Source organism: Castor canadensis, chromosome 12 (assembly GCF_047511655.1).
Source record: "Castor canadensis chromosome 12, mCasCan1.hap1v2, whole genome shotgun sequence".
NCBI classification, from domain to species: domain Eukaryota; kingdom Metazoa; phylum Chordata; class Mammalia; order Rodentia; family Castoridae; genus Castor; species Castor canadensis.
The window spans coordinates 20,128,499-20,149,371 of NC_133397.1; the positions used below are offsets into that span (position 1 = coordinate 20,128,499).

General features: G+C 50.6%; 1 protein-coding gene across 5 annotated transcripts in view; it reads left to right on the top strand.

Annotated features, from left to right (window-relative positions):
- The window catches only part of Klhl29 (kelch like family member 29), a 297,434-nt gene that overhangs the window by 254,817 nt on the left and 21,744 nt on the right, over positions 1 to 20,873 (top strand). For all 5 annotated transcript variants that reach the window (XM_074049261.1, XM_074049262.1, XM_074049260.1 and 2 more), the window contains one exon: positions 18,260 to 18,398. In XM_074049261.1, coding sequence (XP_073905362.1) covers positions 18,260 to 18,398 — 139 coding nt within the window. The remainder of the gene's footprint in view (positions 1 to 18,259; positions 18,399 to 20,873) is intronic.

The window sequence follows — 20,873 nt, forward strand, 5'->3', positions numbered from 1 at the left end:
CTCTGACCAAAATTAATACTCTGCACACTGTCAGGTGTCAGTCAGAGGACTGGAGGCAGCGAAGGGAACTCCCTAGCACACTGGGGCTGAGAGGATTCTCAGGTCTCTGGCCAGGTGTCTGAATTCCAGGTTTTAAATCAGGAATCTAAGTCTCCCCACCCAACTGTTGTCAAACACTGGGCTCTGACTGGGGATTGGGGCTCTGAATTTTAATCTCTGAGCGCTAGATGTAAATTCTGAGTTTGTTCTGGTCTCTGGATTCTAGGCTTTGGACTGGTCTGTACTCTCAAGTCTAGACTCCACATGACTTACCCTGAGTTCCTGGGTCCTGAAAAAGATGGTATCACTGCTCAAAGCCAAAAGGGACTGGGTGCTTTCTAACACTCTTGAGTTAGTTTTCTGTCAGGATGGTGACTCCTGTTGATTACAGAAACATATCTTGCATAGCCCTCCCTGTACCTCTCCGTGTTCCAGCCAGTTTTCCCCAAGAGGGAAGGAAGCACTCAGTGAGCCCACAACTGACCTGCCTGTGTACAGTCAGCATGTGGGTGAAGGCTGGTCCCTCCAAACAACAGCCTCCCATAGCACAGCCCCCAGACCCATTGGCAGGGCCCCCATCTAACCAGCCTGGGGACTCTGGGGCTAAGCACTCCCCCTTTTCTCCAAAGGAGGTACCTTATCTTCTTTGTCCCTTATCAGACAGCAGCTGAGTGACTGGAGCACAGCGGGATCTCCCAGGCAGCCCAGAAAAGCTGAGGAGGTGAAAGGTCAGCCTGAAATAATTAAAGAACAAAATTGCCCTTTAAAACTGGATTTATGCCCGCAGGCAGAAGGGGAATGGTGCTCTCTGAGGCCTTGGCCTTCCCAGAGCCTGGGCAGCTGTTCTGAAGTGACTGGGGGTAGAGTTGGAGCCAGCTGATCCTAAGACAGGGAATTTCCTGGGTGTGAAAGTTGAGCCAACAAGATCTGACAATGACCAGTAAAGGCAGCAGTTCTGACTCCCAATCCAACATGGTGGACTTCTTTCTTTTGGCTACCTTGGAATTCCCAGGTGTGTTAGGGATTAGATAAGTGGGTTGTCACAGGGGTCCAGAGATTTTTGTGCTTGACAAGGGGTTGTCACAGGTCTTTGCTGAGTCAGAATCATTGCCTGAACTGACTTCAGGCAATGACATTGGTCATTGAGTTTGCATTGTGATCTGAAAGAGTTGAGAGCCCTCTGCCCCTCCCCACCACCTGCGCCACCCAGAGTGAGAGCAGCGCTCAGGTGAATTTGCCTCTTTCCAATATGGGCTGTTCATAGAGTCTATCGACAATGCTGTCATCCTGAAGATGAGTGTCATGATGGTGCCAGGCCATGCTCTGCCGTCCCTAGCTGTGCGTGAAGTCACAGGTCAACTGAGGAAGATAAGTGAGGCATGGGTGAGGTGGAAGAAATGCTTGCTCCTTCCATAGTCAACAGACATGTATTGAGCACCAACAGCGCATACAAACCAGACCCTGCCTTCCCAGAGCTCACATTCTAGAGCCCTGACGCCTCCCAAAAGGTTATGGCATCAACCTCTCAGAGACAGCGACTACACAAACAAGAAATTACATGAGATCTACCCAGGGATAACTAAGGCTGGCTGAGATAGGGTACCCAAAGGCCAAGACATGGTTCTCAGGTAGATCTTCAGAGTTGCTTTGAAACACGGCCCCTGTAAGCTCCCTCTACCCCAGGCAGCAACTGGGGGAGTGTGTGGAGTGTGCCACCCAGTAACCATGAGCAGGGAGCCCCCAGGAAGGGAGCAGCTGTTCTCAGCTTTTCCAGAGAGCAGGGCCAGGGCCCAGCAGGCTGCAGAACTTGCTCTCCCTTAAAACAACAAAGCAATGATGTCTAGAAGTGAAGGAGGCCGTGGCTGTCCAGCAAGGCTGGGATGCTCAAGCAGCATCCATGGATGAAGTGTACCGAGGAGCACTGGTCTCTGATCTTGACTGGGCAAGGTCTCCTCTGAAGCCCAGTGTCTCCTGATGAGATAATTAACTGTAGACTATAGTCAAGCTGACAGCATGTGTGGGTCATGCGAAGTAGGACAAATGCCCAGCTACAAGCCAACCCACCCAGACTGGCACTGAATTAAAAGCAACCAGCCGTTGGCAATCAGAGCTATCCCCACAGAAGCTTTCAGGAGCCCATCAGTTGCCACAGCCCCTTTTCGGCCCACAGCCCTAGTGGCCTTGGAGTGCCCACTGAGCAGCTCCTGATCTTTCCCTGGCCTGTGGTCTTAAGTGCCCGAAAAAGGGACTTCTGTGGGCAGAGTCCAGCTCTGCGAGGTTCCCTGGGGGACTCCCAGGATGAGTTTGCTAACAGAGATGTCAGTTCTGAGAGGTCATAATACTACCTGTCATTAACCCAGGCACCCTGTGTGGGCTCTCACCAAGAAATCGTAGGTGGCTGCTTGCAGGCAAGTGAGTGATTTGCAAGGACCACAAGAATATTTGCATAAACATATGTATGAAAGTGTGTATTTATTTGCATTCATTTGCATAAATTGCTGGCTCTCTGAGCTGTCGAGCTGTCGTTCCTTAATTTTATTTTATTTTCTTTCAGCAAATGTCTCTGCGCTCTGAGCGCAGATCTGGACACTTCAGGGGTGAGAATAAAAAGGCAAAAACAACAGCAGTGCAGGGACGTGGGACCAGAGGTTCTCAGACTTTGCTGCATGTTAAAATCTGGGGAGCTTTTCGAAGTCCTGGTGCCTAGTTCACTCTCCTACCCCAACTATTGACTCAGAAACTCTGGGGGTGGAACCTGGGCATTAGTAATGTTTTTCAAGCTTCCAGGTGAGTCTGACGCGTAGATAGGACAGAACTGTGTCAGATCAAACCAGCCCCAGCCTCCAGCTGGTGACACAAGCACGTCACCTCACCTCTCTGAGCACTCATATGTACGAGGCACTTGACTATCCACATGTATTGAGGTATGCAAGGCACTGATACCACAGTAGCACACAATGAGCACTCAATGAACAGTGTTGTCCTGCCTTTCTGCATCATCACTGCCACTGTCCGCTGTCATCCTGTCCAGACTCAAGGATCCAGAAGCCTGGCTCCTATTCCTGGCCTTGCCACCCAGCTGGCCTTAGACGCAGCCTGGAGCTCCAATCAGCCCCCAGGAAACTGAACTCAACAATGGTACACACACCAGGCCCCAGGCTGGCCTGGAGTCTTCTGTCTCTGAGGCACATGGCTCATCCTCCTTGGAGGTGATTGACAGGCTGATGATTCCATCACTGCCCTAATGCATGGAAAGGGTGTGCTTGCAATTGGGAGATGGAGTGTTTCTGTGTAAGCCCACCCAGCACCTCTCTGTGTCCTGCATTCCAGGCTGGGAGCGTGACAAGCACTGGGCTTATAGGGTTAGCTTTTTTGTTCCCTGGTAGGTGCTGCCTGAGGAAAAAGGGATGCTGGATTTCTGGAAATGCTTAATGTTCCTCAGATGGTTTTCTACCCCTCCCATATTTTTACTCACTCTCCCTGCTTGATGTCTTCACTCCACCTGTCTGTCACCCACCCAGCTTCCCCAGACCCTATGTGTTTTCCTTCCTCTGTTTTTGCTTAAGGACAGTACTTCCTTCATGGCTGAGGGTTCAAATCCTGTCCACTGAAGACCCAGCTCAATGCCTTCCATTCCACAACACCTTCTCCAACCCAGTAACTGTTTCGCTATTTCCTGGATCATTTACTCAACCCTTACCTGAAACCTGTTTGAGGTCAGAGTTCTGGGGCACTGCTGTCAGTCAGATGTAGGCTCTGCTTTGAGAGCTTTTTTGAGTGGCAAGGGATGATCAATGTCCATCCCTCTCCTCCCCAGCACCCAACAGGGAGACAGAAAGCTCTGATCTCCTGCTGAGCACATGTACCCCATGAGGCCCTGAGCTGAGACAGCAGCAGCTGAAGTAGAGAAGGAGATAAATGTTGGTTTCCAAATTCCCAGGAGGCAGGTGGGAGCTGAGGGGCCAGCTTCTGGTGGCAGCCAAAGTGGCTGAGCTCACTAATCTCCTGGACCCACCGTTGCTGAGACAAGTGGAGTCATCCCTGAGGCTCTGGGCAGCCCTCTAGCCTGATTCGCAGACCTGCCCAAGCCCTCACATTTGCTGTACTGGGGAAAACTTTCTGCCCACCTTTTCCCATGGCCTGGATGCACACAGACCCTCAGACATGCTTTATTCCTATTGCTCCTCCAGCAAGGCCCCACCATGTCCCCTCAACCTGTTCCCCTCATCCTAAGAAGGAGCCAGTCTGGGCCAGCACAGTAGAGTTGTAGAAGCTCCAGGGAGTCTGAAAGTGACTTCCATTCAGAAAAAGAACTTCAACACAACATGGACACCATTATTCACCACCAAGGCAGATCTGGGCATGAAGGCCCCAGCCCACTATGACAGAAGGTCAGGCAGAGGGCTGCCTTTGCCATCCCTGGACCCAGGTCGGGTAGAGGGCTGCCTTCCCCCATCCCTGGACCCAGGTGGTGAGTTCAGAGGGACCCTCTATCCGATTCTGTGTGATCACAGGTAACTGCAGGCCCAGCTCTTCAGGAACTTCTTTCCCTCACCCCATGTATATAAAGTGTATCGAGTCTCCCAAGGCCAGGAAGGACTCTGAGGTCTTTTCCCTTTTGGTCAAGGTCATTCACTCACTCAGCAAACATCTCTCTGCTCTTGTCCAGAGCTCAATGTAGGGTACCTTGCCTTTGAGCAGCCCTCAATGTGTAGATAAGCAAATGGACGTGGCAGAATGGCAAGCCAAGAGTGTTTAGGCTGGAGGACAGCATTGAACCTGATCTTGCAGGATGGATAAGCATTTTCTAAAAAAGGAAGACAAAGGAATCCCAGGCAGGAGGAGTGGCAATGGGAAAACAGCCTGGGTGCTGTCCTCCTCTTAGGAGTTCCCACCATACCCTGGTCTCCCTGCATGGTGAACATGCCCCCAAGTGTGTGAACCTGTCAATCATCCCCCAAGGCATGAGACAACAGGGGTACAGGTGTTGGGGCCTCTTCTGTCCGCCCCCTTTGACCAGGGTCCAGTTTACAACAGAACTCCATGAGTGATGGGTGACCCATGCTGCACATAGACTGGACCAGCAAGGTGAGGCTGGGCTATTGTGTCTGAGCGAGGGGTGGTGTCCCTTCCACCATGTGCCCACACTGACCACCCCCAGTCAGCCTCAGTCACCCTGAGTAGTGCCAAGTGAGGCTGCCTCCTGTCTCCAGCCCACACCAAACAGTGGTCCCCAGAACCAGGCCCACAGCTGAGCACACAGGTCTGGCCCTCCCAGTGCAGGACAGCAACTACTAGTTAACTGCACCCCAGTGTTTGTAAAAGCAGGACTGTGAATTTAGTGTAGAGTCTGGTAGGTTCAGCTTCCCAGGAAAAAAAAACAGACTCTCAAGCTAAAAACCTGTGGGGAAGTGACCCAGGCAGAGATGGTATCATTAAATCCAGATGCTCAGCTGAAATAACAGAGAAAGGTGCCTGGTTGGGGAATCAGTCCAGAAAGCCAGGGAGCACACACCTATTTGCCCCCATGCCTGAGCTTGGGGTCTCCAATGACAGATCATCCTTCAGAGCTCAGCATCTGTGGCTGTGCCCAGTGCTGCTCCTGATCACAGGCTACACCGGGGCTCCATGGGTACAGACAGTGAAAGGCAGTGTTTTTACCCACTATGGCTTGCCCAGAAAAAGGAAGAATTGTCACAGGTTGGTGGTAGACCAAGAGGCATAACCCAGAGAGACAGAGAATAAGGATATGCATGTAGAGCCCAGTTGTTGGTCCTTCTTGGACCAGGCCCAGGGTGCCTCCTCACAGACTGGCACGTCATGGACCACACAGGCCTGTATGATGGGCAGGGCGAGTGTGCTGGATGTTATGCCTGGTACAGAGGGACATTGTCCATCCCCAGCAGGACAAGGGGCTTCCCCTAGATGGGCACATCTGACCTACTCTGTGCAGCTGGAGACAGAACCCTACTTTTCTCCTCTGTGCTTTTCAGGATTTCCTAATCTTCTTATGATAGGATTATGATTAAGTAATCTTAATGATTACTTATATGATCATAAAGGACTACTAGTTGTATGAAAACCTAGGAACAATTTCCAGGCTTTCACCTCCCCTGAATGGCTGGTGGCAGATGTGTTCCCCAGATCTGACCCTCCCAGGACCAACAGGAGGGGTGAGTGAAGACAGAGAACCAGGAACTAACACCTCCCAGGAGACTGTAGTGGGCACAGGCAGGCAGAGAAGGATCCCCATACACACACACACACATACACAGGTGCACAAATGCTCTCTTCCCCTGCCTCCCAACCCTACACCTCCTAGGCTGTGAATTTTCCCTCAGTAGGATTCAGTGTGTTCTGAGCTGCCATTAGCCCCTGGCATCTGGCATTTCCATTTCATTTCCCTGCTTACCTGGGTAATTGAACTGATTGTACTCCCAGCTCTAGTTCACTAATTCTTACAAATCCTTTAAAACTATTGATTTATTTGCTAGGACTGTGGCTCTCAGAATTCTTGGAAAATAATGGCTTTTTGCTAAAGGAGGTGAGGGAGACTTTCTATCTCTTTCCTCCCTATTCACCACCACCACCACCACCACCCCTTCTCTGAGCTGTCTTGACTCCTGGCTGACTTTTCCAAAGCCATAGCTGACCTTGGAGGGATTAGGTCCCCCAGAAGAATAAAACAAATGAGAGTTTATGGGATGTAGCAAGAGAATTTAGGCTTTGGGCTTAGGTTGTTGTTGGGATGTTCATCCCTTTTCTGAGGACACAATTTCCTTGTCCAGGTCCTTGTTGCTCTTCTAATTCTAACCTACTCTCCAGTTGGCATTGGGTGCAGAAGCCCTGGGGTCCCTCACTCGCCCCTCCCCACTCTCAGCACACAGCTGTCTCACCAACACTTCCAAGTATTCTGGGTGCAGGCAGGATGGGAATCACTCTGGGAATCCAGGGTGGTGAAGGGGAACAGTCTCCCCACCACCACCATGAGCCCCCACTGCCCAGTGCTACCCACTGGTCACTTGGCCTAGAGGGAGAAAGCAGCTGTGTGTGGTGGCATGTTTTCAGCTCTGCACCTAGGACGCATCTTCTCCACCTGGGCACCGGGCTGTGCTGGAGATTGTGGTGGCTAAATCAGCCTCCCCACTGGGGAAGGACACCTAAAATTTGTCTGGAGGCATGTGCAGCTCTGCTCCATTCGCTACACATCTTTATTCAAATTCTATGACAGAGGTCAACTACAGATCCTTATCTGTATTTAGAAATCTGAAGTCTTGCCCCTAAAATAATGGTAAGATAATGAAACATGGACAGAGCAAGGATGGATGCAATCCTGCAACTCCTCATGGTAGGAGGACCCTGAGCAGCAAGCCCTGGGACCACCAGTTTGAGGGGTACACCTAAAAATGGTAAAGGGGAGAGACCAGTACCAATGTTTTGAATCTGAACTCCGTGTTCTAAGCCCAGCCCAGAAGTGGAAGACACTGGAGTGCCAAAGACAGGAACAGTGCTCAGGTCTCCTCCCCCAGGACCCAGCCCTACACCAAATCTGGAGCTCTCATGGTTCTGCTTCCCCATAAAAGCACAGAGTCCCCTTCCACAGCCTCTGGTTTCCAGGCTGGGCCACATCCTCATTGCTCATCCACCTCAACAGTAGCAACTCTCTCCAGACATCTATCTCCCAGTCCTCCTACCATCTGTGCCACAGATTATCTGGGTAATGTTTCTTAATTCCCTCCCTGACTTAAGATCTATAGGTTCCTTAATACCACCTATTTAGCCTTTTGTGGGGAGCCCTGATCTGAACACCAGTCTCATTTCCTGCCTTCTACTCCTCAACTCCAGCCTTACTCAATTGCTGCCTCTAACCCTGGAATGTATTAATGCACAGCACTGGGCCGTTACATATGTGGGCACTAACACAATCTCCTCTTGCCTACCTTCAGTAAGTCTCACTGACTTCCTAAGACCTAGCTAAGCCTCCCATCCCCTCTGGGCTGTCTGACCCTCATCTGCTTGTACACCTGAGCTTTTCCAGCACCAGGAAGGCTCTGCTCTAAATAGCCTTTATCCCCAGCCTGTTGCACTCACGTGCCTGCACCAGTCAGGGGCCTCGGTGCCAGCCACAGCATTCAGCTTTGACAGAGTCAAACTGTGAAGGTATTGATAAGAAGCCAGGAATTAGACAGGAATGGAGGCAACACAGCCAAGAAATAACGAAGACAGCTCTCTTGGGACTATCCACTGGCACAGTCTCCCCTGGGTGCTCAAGTTTTGCAAGTTCACCGCAGCCACCACAAGCAGCACTGTCCTTGCACTGCTTTCTAAGATCTCCCTGAGCACCCCACTGGCCGAGCCTAGGCTTTGTGACTACACAACAGCTACCAGGGACCCACCTTCCCTTAGTGACAGTGTCCCAGTTCTCCTCCTACTTGGGGTTCTCCTCCTACTTGGGATTCTCCCCAAAAATATGGGGTTCCAAAGCTCAGCAGCTAGACTAACCCATACCCACTACAGCATCTCCCTTCCTGGGCACTGGGACAGTGGAAACCGGACTCATCTTCATAGAGCGGAGCAGGCCCTGTGAATGCACACTGAGGCCACAGACAGTCAGTTCAAACAATCTGCTGCCCCATGTGTGTTTAGCTCTCCATTGGTGACCTCTGCACTTCCCGGCCACCCCTCCCAGGCCACCTACTCATCCCTCCTCACAAAGCCTTTCACTCCATAGCGACCATTTGTGCAACTTTTGTCCAGCTTATCACAGTGGGTGCTTTATGTTCCGGTGGACTGTATGGTCACAGGGGCAAGGACTGTCTTGCTCACCTATCCTCCTCTCCTCCCAGCTCTCACCGCACCCCATCACAGTGTGCTTCAATTAATTGACTACAAAATTCAGAAGAAGGGTTCAGAGTGGGTTGGAATAGCAGGGGACAATCTGAAAGAAGGGAGCATGTGACAGTATAGAAAAGAAGGCCCCAGCTGGCTAGGGGTACAGAGTGAGGGAGGTGGCCCTAGGGTGCAAGTCAGACCACTTATGGTTGATTCCAAGCAGCCTTTCTCAGCCTCCCTTTTAAAATCCACCAATGGCTCCAGTCTCCCATGGTAGAGAAAGAACTGACTGTCACAAGTTCACACCTCACACTCTGGTCACCAGGGAGCTCCTGCCAACCCATGAATCTTCCCAGGACCACCAACATCCTGTGGCCGCCTCCCAGAGCTCCTCAGGCAGAACCAGCAGTCCCCTCCTCTACCCAACACTTGCCCACATTGGTGTTTTTTATGTTAGTGTGTTTACCATTAAATCTGAGCTCACCAGATCTGGGAACATGTCCATTCACTTGTACCCCCAGCACACACCTAGAAGACAAGGCCACCTGGTTCACATGGGTACACAAATGAGTAGACAGACAGACAGACACATGCCACAGGAAGTTCCTGGAAGTCAAGGTCTCAGAGTCTACCTCTGAAAAGGGCGTTCATCCCTCAACTTCATTCACCTAGTGCAGAGTCGGCCGCCCCAGGGTGCCCTCGAACCTCTATTATCACTCACCTCACTTTCTGCCCTGATGCCTTGGAGCTCTCCAAGGTGCTGAACTTGACTCTGTCCCTAACCCCAAATGTCTGTCCTGGCTTCTTGACTCCTGTTCCTCCAGTCAAGAACTAACTCCACCTCCCAAGATCCCATCCCCCAATGGAGAAGTAATGTCTCTTAATAAACTTGTTGTACAGAACACAGTTTCGCTCAGACACAGAGCACAGGAAACAGACAGTGAGGCCCCCCCACCTTCACCTTCGCCCCAGACATGAATTGAGCCGAGTCCTTGGGGACGGACCCATGTCTGGTCCTCCCCTGGCCCTGAGGATCAAGGCCCCTCAGGACACCCCCTCCCTGGTGCCAAGTTCTAGCCCCTAGGAGATGGGGTCTCCTGTTGCCCAGAAAGACTGTAGGACCACCCTCCCTCCTGGACACCTGTTCTTCTGGCCTCTCCCAGTCCACCTCAGCCTCCCACCTGGCCCTTTCAAATCCTATCTGAAGTCTTCCATTCTGCCCGTAGCTCCTCAAGATCCTGACTTGGCTCATCTGACAGTTTAGTTCACTACATATGCTCCGCTCTGCTCCAGCAAGTCACCCCATAGCCACAGTTCTTTGTAAAGCCCCTCACACCACTGGCCATGACCTCACTTCTCACCCAACTCTCCCAATCCCTGACCTCCCTAGGTCTCTCAGCCCAGATTCCCCAGGACATTTTCATCCTCTTCTGCTCAGAGTACCACCCCTCAGCCTCCTTCCCTTCTAAGCAGAAGAAGCAGTCAAATGAAAGCTTCTTCACTGGAGGCAGGAAGGACAAACTGTTGGTAATGCTGACCTAGCCAGGACACTTCTCCCAACTACAGTCTCAGGGTTTTCCCACTGCTCCTGCCTGCGTGGCCAAGGGTCTGTTCCACTGTGTGACCACCCACTGGCCAGGCTCCTTGGACTGGTTCTGGGCTCCTAATACTCTGCCTGTACCCTCCCCCACTCCTTCTTCAAGAAAAGGCAGTTCCTTTTGACGCCTACCCTCAGCCCACCAGGCAAGATTTGTCAATGAATGTAACCAGTTATTGACTTGCGCTTGGCAGCTAGAAACTGGAACATTAAGAGGACCACTTCTCTATGGTCATCGTGTGTGAAAGTCCTTCTTCCACAGTGTCCCTGTGTCCAGGCTATACCCTCTGTTTAGTGGCTGCTAAGGTGGTCAGTCTTTTCCATGAAGGCCATTTGGGGCTCTTCAAAGCCATTGGAGCTGAACAGAATAATTAACTCTCTCCTCAAAGAGGACCTCAGTAATGAATGTGGCAATGCTTTGGCAACTGTAGATGGTCCTTCAAATGTGTGCGCTTATCATTGTTGTTATTAGCACTGATGTTTCCTGGGCTTAGAGGGGATTTGACCTTTGTATCCTGTCACCTAAATTTACACAACTATGACCTTTCAACTAGTTCAGTTGCATCACATTTAGGAGCAGTCCTTCTTACCACCTCCCACAAATTGTCTGTAACATATCCTGAATTCCAACCACAGGGGAACTTTTTGTCTAAAACATGATGCCAGGTGCTCTGGGGGACCAGAGAGATCAGCCTCCAGGAGATTACAGCCTAGAAAAGAGGCAGACCGACAGAAGTTCCTCTGGAGTGAGACAGCCAGGGATCTATCTCTGCTGCTATTGAGGTACCAAAAAAGCCTCATGGGACCACAGGAGAGGATGAAATTAGCTTCAGAACTCAAAAGAATCTTTCAAGGATAGATAGAATATATGCTAAGGCTTAAGGGAGGGATGGGACCCTAAGAAGCAAGTGCAGAGGATGACTTAGACAAAATAGGCAGGAAGAGAAAAAGCAAAGGAACAGGGCACATTGGGCAACAAGCTAGAGAGTGGGAACATGCAAAGAAGATGAAACTATGAACATAGGTAAGAACAGACCTTAGAGGTCTCCATGAGCCCACAGTGAGGGGGTTAGAAATAAGGACCAAGGCATTCCCAGACTGAGTGGACCCTGGAAGAGGAAGGGCCCTTCCTCAAGGTCACAGGTAGATTGTGGTGACTCTGTGACTATGTCTAGGTCTCTCAGTCTTGCTTTACCCAGGATCAAGCTGGCAGCTGCCTCTGATCAGTCCTTGGATCTAAGGGGGAACACAAGCACAAATCCAGGAAAAGATAAGTAGGTGTTTCTGTTCATTTTAAAAAGATTCCAAAACAATTCCAATGATTTTTGTATCATGTTAGAGAGAATGTCAGAATTACAACTGGGACCAGGTGGTATAGCCCCAGCTAAGCAGGAGGCAGAAAGAGACGGGAGTATCAAAGTCTGAGGTCAGCTCTGGACAAAAACTTGAGACCCTATGAAAAATAAAGTAAAAAGTGCTGGGACATGGCTCAAATGGTAGAGTACCTTAAAAAAAAAAAAAAGGATATTCCAACTGGAGGATTCCACCCAGCAAATGATCGGCTGGTAAGCACAGAGGGGATCTTTGTGCTAAATTTCACTGCTGAAAACTAGATCTTGTCTCCTAGTGCTGAACAGCTTTAAAAAGGCAGACTGCGAGAGGTCATGACTGTTTGAAGGGATTTTCCTCCATGTCAGCTAAATGGCAGGGACTCCCATTTGGACAACAGGACAACCAAAAAGTGTCCTTAGCAAAACTCTAAGTCCAGGCAAGAAGTCAGTCTTTCACACTTCTTTCCCTAAAGAACTCTGTTTCCTGGGAGGGTTTGTCTGCATGGGGCCTTTGGTGTCACCCAGCCCAGCAATAGGCTTGGACTCAGGCTGGACGCTCAGTCAGCCTGATTCTGTCTTACCTGGAAGCTCGAGCCCTCCTGGCCTTCAGAGTCAGCTCTTCTTTGGAAAAGAACGTGGAGGAAAAATGCACATCTGATCAAGTCAGGAGTGAGGGAGGAGAGAGTGCAGCATTTCAGCTTAGGAAGCTGTCTGTGTGGCTCCTAGTGTTCCCTGACTGGCACAGCCATGCTGAACACTGGATGCAGAAGGCTGTTTGCCCAAAGCCCCCATTTGTCCCTGTAGTGTCAGTGAATGTCTGGAGCCACTGCTCCCAGATGAATTACCCTCTGACCGTGCATGACATGGTATTCGCTGGGCTTTCTCAGTGTATTTCCCAACTGCTCTGAGTTTATAATTTTTTCAGGTCCTTTATCAAATTTGTGTCATAAATACCAATGGGACTTGGAGCATTTATCACCTAGCTGCGTTCCTACTTGAGCTCTGAAAAAAAAAATTATTTAGCTGCACAACCTTTCTCGGAGCTCTGATTTAATGGACTTCTCTGCTGCAAAGCTACTGGAATTCTTTGCCTTTTAATATTTGACATCTCTTCCTCTTTATTACCACCTCGGACAGCCCTTCTAGTCCAGCTGGAACGAACCCATTAGTCTCTGACAAATAACTTGTGTCGTTTGGTGAAAAATATGCAGAAGTTTGGCTGCGACTTCATTTCCAGTCTTGGTTCTGTCTGGGGCCTCATCCTCCGAACAAGGCATGCTGCCCCAGTCAGGCTCTCCTTATGCATCCCTGGTCCCTCTCATGCCCCCTGCTGCTGGGTTCGCAGCAACCACCTACAATGGGGTTGGAGACTTGTGTGGCTAGAGTTACCCATAACCGGGTGTAAGAATAAACCAGGGAAAAGTGTTATTCACAACAGCTAAAGTGGCTGCAACCCAAGTAGCCATCTAAGGATGAATGGTAGACAAAACACAGTATCTATGTAAGGTGGAAAATTAATCAGACTTGAAGGAAATTCTGACACATGCTGCAATGTGGACAAACCTTGAGGATACTCTGCCAGTTGCCAGAGGACAAATGATCCTACTTATATGTGACATCCAGAATAGTCAAACTCATACAGACAGAAAGTAGAATGGTGGCCAGGGGTTAAGGGAGGAGAGGAGAGGAGAAATGGGTTGAGGGGGAGGAGTTGCCTCATGAAGAGTTACAGTGTGAAAAGAGTTTGGTTGCAACGCAGTGTGAATGTATTTAATGCCACTGAACTGGACATTTAAAGATGGATGAGATGGCATATTTTACCACAATTTTGTTTTCAAAAAAGTCTCATACTGAACTAGTGAAGGAGTAACTAACATAGGAAAAGTTCTCAGAGCACTTGAGTCCATCATTTATTCTTGCCCTTTGTACCAGTTAGCTCTTGTCACATAATAAGCAATCTTAAGACTTAGTGGCTTATTTAGATATGATTGAGCCAGGCTCAGGTTCATTAGGTTGAGACTGGGCTGATGTTTGGCAGGGGCTGGCCATGGAAATGGTTCATCTCTGCTCCCACGTGGTCTGACAGGCTAACTCCAACTCATGGTGGTGATGGCAAGGGTCTGAGTGAGTAAATCTCCTTGAGGCTGTGGCTCTCACTCACACAAGGTCATTTCCACCACACTCTGTGGTCCGAAGCAAGTCACAAGGCCAACCAAGATTCAAAGGGTAGAGAAATGACCTCTGTCTCTTGATGCCAGAGAATTTTTGCAATTGACCATATGGGCTATATATATGCCAGGCCCTGAGCTGAGTGTTGCAGATAAAAATATAAATAAAACACGGTTTAGTGCAGGAGGCAGACACGTAAATAAATAATTACCACATATAGCATGCTATAAAGAAAGCGGTTTGACATGCTGGGGGACACAGGAAGGCAGAGGGCAGAGAGTGAGGGAAGAAAAGAGAAGAGAGGAAAAGAACACCCAGACTAGAGGACGCATGGTGATCAGCCACATAAAAAGAGGGGAAGAAAGATCACAGCAGAGAAGACAGTGACTTAGAAGGGACCTGCCTGTGGCACAGGGCCCTCCTGGAGGTAGAGGTGGAGATGGGGAGGCAGGTACCTCACAGAGGGCCTTGTTGCCCTCTGCTCAGCCCTGCAAGGTTTATATAAGGTTCATGATGGCAGGGTGCTATGGGAAGAAGCAGTGTGGAGGGGCTTGGAGGGGGTCAGCGTGGAAACGAGGTCTCACCCTTGGAGGCAGATGCAGTGACTAGTCAGAGGGTGGCTGCTCAATCCAGTGTTTTCTACCAAGTGGTCCCAGCAAGGGAGGCACCCCGATGGAGGAGCAGAGCACAGGTCAGCCACTTCTGTGGACAAGGCCAGGGCTTGAGGTCCTATAGACATGGGGGTGCCTCCCACTCAAAGCCGAGAGGGCCAGGAAACAGTCTGACGCCAGCCAGAGGGGACTCCTGAGGCCAAGGCTGTGGTTCCCCAGGTAGGCTCACGCCAGCAGACCACTCACTAAAGGCACCGCACCCACCCTCCCCCAAAAGCCTGGAGCTACTGAACTCTACAGGGTGCTGCAGGGGCCCACTCTGAAGACCAAGCCCTGAGCCAGCCTCCACTCTGAGGCTGCAGCCTCCCCACGCCAGGCCCTACTTTTTTGGAAGGTTTCCAAGAGGCACATCATAGAGTAAGAGTTTGTACTGTGCCAAGACAAGGGGGGAGAAGGTGGACAGCCTGCACTCCAGTCAGCAGGTCCTGGCTCCCTCCTGTGGCTCTGGGGCCTACTCCCCCTAGACAAGCCCAGCCCACATGCCCACCCTCCCCGCTGGCTCGGCATACTGCGGGAGCAGTAAGCACATACCAACTGATCAATACTTGGAATGCACTGGGCCTGCTGTGAAAAGGAATCCCCTGGTGAGCACTTTCATAAATTGAAAAATTCTTCTAGAAGTGAATAATCTCCCCAACTATTAAATCCTGATTTCCAGAAATGGAGAGTCATAGACAGCAGAAAGCTCCCATATATAGGACAGTGACACCCAGATCCCAGGCACCTGCCAGGACTGACCCTGGGATTCCTGGAGCAACTGGTACAGCTGCTGGAGCTGGGGCTGTGGATAGAATCATTTCTAGGACCTCAACTGGAAGGGAAAATCTTCAAAACATCAGACGTCAGCAAGTCCAGAAGGAGTAGGCTGTGTGCACTGTTGCATTTGTCTGGCCCCCAGCACTGCTACCTCAGCAAGCACATGGGATTTGGTCTTCCCCAGCTGCAGGATGATGACCAGGAAACCACAAAGCAGGTGCTTCTGCCCCTGTGTGCTTAAGGGAATTGAGGCCCAGCTGGTTGGAGCAGCTTGCCCAGGACCACATAACCACTTAGTGGCAAAGCCAGCACAAGAGCCAAGACCTAGGTCTTTGGTTTCTCAGCCTGGAATTCTTTCCCCCCATACTACTTCACTCAAAAAGATGACATCATCTGTGTGGCTTGGGAATTAATTCAGTTAGAGGCTGTTTGGAGTGGTTGTATCTGAGCATGGCAGTTGAGCAGCAATGCCTGGCTGGCCTCCGCTTGTGCTACTGCTTTCCTTGGGCTCATTTCCAGCCCAGGCATCTAGCCACTGCCTCCTGTGCCTCATCCCACAGGCTCACCCCAAAACCAAACACATCCTCCCTTCCTTCCTGGATTTGCCATGCCCCCTTCCCACCCATAGCATCCCAGACCTAAATCCTTTCTCTGTCCTTCAGTTACTATCACAATTAAGCCTTCTTCACGTCTCACTTGGATCATGGAAGGTTCACCCCTAATCAATAATAGCTTGAATCTAACCCCAGTGATGCTGCCAGGCACACAACTAGCTGCTGACCATGAGCTATCTCATTAATCTTCAACAGACAGGAAACTAGGGCTCTGGAAGACTTGATCATGCAGCTGACAGGAAGCAGAGTTCAGGTTCACTCTCAGGTCTGGCTCAGAGGCCAAGGTCTCTGCACACAGGGTGTCTTCCTGCCTCCCATCCTCTGTGTCCAACCCATGGAAACCGAAGCCTAACCTGGCCATGCGTCTGCACAGGAATCCTGTTGCTCTCTCATGCCCCAGGAGCCCGTCCACCAGCCTGGTGGCAGGTTACTTCCCAGCCCATCTGCTCACCTGCATCTACTCCACACATGCCCTGTACTCTATCCTGGTCTCTGTTCCTTGCTGGCCTCTACATGGAGTACCTGTCCCCTGATTCAGGTCTGAGCTCACCCCCTATGGAAGCCACAGCCAGAAGCCCCCCTTTCCCCTGACACACACACCCGTGTGGGACACTGACATAATCCAGGTCAGCCTGATGAATGGTGGGGGTCAGTGATTCAGCATTGCTTGTAGCACAGAGGGGAGGCCCACCACCTCGGTCCCCACAGGCAGCATGTTCTCTGGGACCCTTCTTCCTTGGTCTTCAGCAGAGCCAGAGACCACTGTGTCCTTGCAACAGTGGGCCTGCCTGACCACCAAAGCCCAAAGAACCCTTTCTTAGCCCCAAGTGGGACTGAATCGCCTGACCCTCCCCATTCTCTGTGGGCAGAAGCAGGAGCCTCAGTCCCCAAATTACAGAGGTAGAAGCAGAGATCAGGGGCTCTTCCAAGGACATGCAGTGTCAGAACCCTGGAGAGAGTCTCAGTGGGCAGCCAGTACTGACTCAGAGGGACAGCAGTGACTGGTCAGGTTGAAACAGAGAACGCTGGAGAGTAATTCTAGAATACCAGCTAGAGTCAGCATAGACCTGGCTAACAGTGAGGGCAGATGCGCTTTCAGACCATTTTCTTCCCTTCACATATTTGATGACAGTATAGATCACTCGGATCCAAGTCTCTAGGCCTCTGATGTCCAGCGCCTAGTAAGGCTAAGGGCAGGGGGTCCTGGAGGCAGGTAGGTGAGGAGAGGCTAGGGGAAGCCTTGGTCATCTGAAGGCCCTAACTTTTGCAAAGGAAAGAGTTTACATAAACTAAACCAGGTAGCAGGCAGGCTCTTCCCTCCTCCACCCCTGCACTCTTGGGATGAGTCTGGGAGAAGCTTTTGATACCCCAAGGTCTTAAGCACATAGATTGGCCTGGGCCCTGTCTGTGCCAGCTCCAGTGGCCAAGACTCTACAAAGGTAGGTGCACACCACGATGGGAAGGCCACACAGATCACATCCTGGGACCCAAGGGGCCTGCAATCCAGCTTCCCAATGTCAAACTCACAGGCAAGGCTGGGAGCACTGAGAGGCTGGCACAGGAAATGGGGAAAGTACAGAGAACCCCTGTCCTTTGCTCGCTTGCTTCCCCCACCCCCAGAATCCCCCATAAGTGTGAAACGGAAGGAGGCGAGGTGCTTGCCAAGCCCTCACTTGGACCTTCCTTTCTCCTGGTTCTCTCCCAAAGAAGCTGGCCCTGCGCCATGGCTGTGTCTAACAGAAGGGACGCTGTTTTTGCAGGTTTTGTGGTTTTTATTCCTTTGAACCATGTCCAGCCCATCTTACATCACAATGTCATGCTTTACTTGGTATCCAATACATCGGCACCCACTGGTATTTGGAGAGCTCATTGTATAGTTAGAGAATAGTTTTTAGTTGTCTGTAATAATACACTCTTTCCAATTGTCAGTATGGGACTCTTTTCCCCTAGCCTTTCAATTTCTGGGTTTGAATTTTTTTGTTATCGTATTTGGTTTTTTTGTTTTGTTTTGTTTTTGCTTTTTAAAGTTGTTATTTCTTTGGTTATGTAGCCCGTCCCAGTGGCTGCTTGTTTACGCATTATGTTTGTGACTTCTTTTGACTGTCAATGTTGAGCCAGTCTTGCCAACAAACAATATCAAATATTTTCTATTTCTCTACTTCTTGAAAAAAATTTTAATTAAAATAATAATAATAATAATAATAAACTCTTAATGGGAACCTGGCCCTGTCTGTCTTCTCTGTTCTGCAGAAATGTTGAAGGAATTGAACCAGCAGCGCAGAGCGAAAGCGTTTACAGACCTGAAAATTGTTGTTGAAGGCAGAGAGTTTGAAGTCCACCAAAATGTTCTAGCTTCCTGCAGCTTGTATTTCAAGGACCTGATTCAAAGGTTTGCCTTCCTTCCAGCTGTGGTCGGGTCTGTTCCTTTGTAGGACGCTTTTGTGTCGCTTTTCTCCTCCCCTCTCTTGCAGGTTCCTGAAGCGTGACTCCCTGTCACAGAGCCAGTAGCCATCTCTCCTCCTCCCAGTGCCCTCTCACACACAGCCTCAGAACAGCCACTGCCCCAGCCCCAATACACAGCCTTGCTGGTCACCAGGGTCCTGCCTGCAGTAGACAACACCCCTTCCTGCGTCAGGCTCCCACATACTCCATAGCTCACAAGCCCTCCCTAAGATGAGGAGGACTGTAGACTTCATTTTAAGGGACCATTACACACTGTCCCCTACCCTGGGGTCCCCAGAGCCATCGTCAGTGCTGTCGATAGTGAATTTAATGCCAGGAAAACACATCGACCAGACCATCCCCACTGAGGAGCACAAGACAGGCAAGGGACTGCTTTTTCCCATCCTGAGTTGGGGAGAAGAATGTGTAGTCAAAACCTCACCCACACTGCATGTCCTGACACCTGTACTTTGAGCCTAAACCAGCATTGTCTGAGCGCAGACCAGGTGTGTCCTAAACACGGTCCCTCAGCCTCTGCCCTCCCTCGGCCCTGCCCCAGCCCTACCCGGCTATTTCCACATGGATCAGTCTTAATGGTGCGTGAGCATCTTTTTTTTTTTTTTTTTTTTATGTTGATTTTTTAAAATTTGTCTGCTTCATACCCTTGCAAAGAAGTCAGGGCCACCTCCTAGCTCCTTAGTGAGGGACAGCAGCCGAGGGGCCAGCCCAGGGTAACTCTCACGTTTTTCTCACCCATCAGCAGATTAATGCCGCTGCTCATTTTGCCTTGCAGCCTCTCCGGGGCGGATGCTGAGCTGGAACAGTGCTCAGAGTGGGAGGACAGGACCTCTGCTTGCTTCCCAATGCTGTGTTTGGACTTGCCAACTAACCCCAGAGCGACTGTGTTTTGTTTCAGGATGGCACACTGGCTGGCATCTCCTTTCCAATCCCTTGTGTCCTTTGGCATAGAGCCAGGCTGCCCGGCGTGTGAGGCCTGCCCAGCCTCGCTGGTCCTCAGCCAACACAGGAGGGGCAGGTTCTTTGTGACTTCCCGTCTCATGGACAACTCGGGTCTCCAGCCCCCAATGTTTGGGTTCTCTCTGTCCAAACACAAGGGTTAGATGCATGAGTCTGGGGTGAAGAGGCACAGGTGGCTTCTTCAGGCCAGGGAGGTCTTTCTGCTGCCGGTCTCAGCAGATTCTGGAACCAGCAATAACTAGCATCTTGCTGCAGGGTCTCAGATAAGCACCCCAGGGCCTTGATCCAGATGATCTGGAGAGTACAAGGGGGCAGATCAGTGCTGAGCAGTGGCCTCATTCTGGAAGCCTTTAACTGCCTTTCAAGATCTCACAGTAATGCCAAACTCTGCCACTCAACAGAGATGAGGACCCTAGTAGGTAGGAACCTTCTTGGACAGGCTGAGAAGAGGCAGAAGGGCCTACCAGACAAGGAAGGTGGGACAAAGACAGACATGAGCCAGGGACAGGGATAGGTTTGAGCTGGATGGGCAGGTTCTGGCTCCACATCCTTATGAGCTTAGTCTGAGGTGGGACCTCAGAAGCAGTGGGAAGGGGATGTTCACCTGTGGGTGGGAAAACAGTCAAATGTGTCTCAGCGGCCCTAAGGAGAAAGGATGAGTGCTCCCTGGCAGTTGCTGGAGGAAAGAGAGCACCCTTGAGAGACAGGAGGCCTGAGTTCTACACCTGACTCTGCCACTCATTCTATGTCCTTTGGCTTGCCACATCATCTCTCTCAGACCTCAGATCCTCTGTAAACCAGGAACTGGCTAAATGATGTCCAGATCTGACACCTAGGATAACAGTCAGTGGATGGACAAGGTCTGTCATCTCCTGCCCAAGTTCAAGTGCCAGAATATGAGAGGAGGGGGTATCGGGGTCATGAGAGGGAGGAAGGCAGGTACAGAGACGATATCCGGGGTGAGCTGGAGAAAAACGATCAACCAAGAGTCTGGCATGTCTAGCTTTCCCAGCCTAAAGGGCACCTAAGTCCCCCAGTGGAGATGTCCGGTAGGTGGCTAGGCAAATGGATCTGAGGGTGGATCTGAACCCAGACAGGGGTGAGGTCTGGGGCCTTCAGCATGCAGGAAGATCACTCAGGGAACTGAAGGGAAGCTGAAACTGAATCCAGGGTGCCCTGGGGCTATAGGCCACAGAGCTAATTTACAGCCATCTTGAATTTTACTTCCCTTATCCTGCTCACAAGGCACATGTCACCATTTCTGCTGATGGTTGCAAACAAATGTCTCGGACAGAGGAAAGCAGAATCTTCACAGGAAGTGATTTCCTTTCTGGCCACATAAAATCCTGGAGAATTTCACATTCTCCGTGTCAGAGAGCAGCTGATATTCCCCTCTTGTTTCAGTTCCCTTCACAACTATGACCCTGGAGCCTTAGTGTATGGT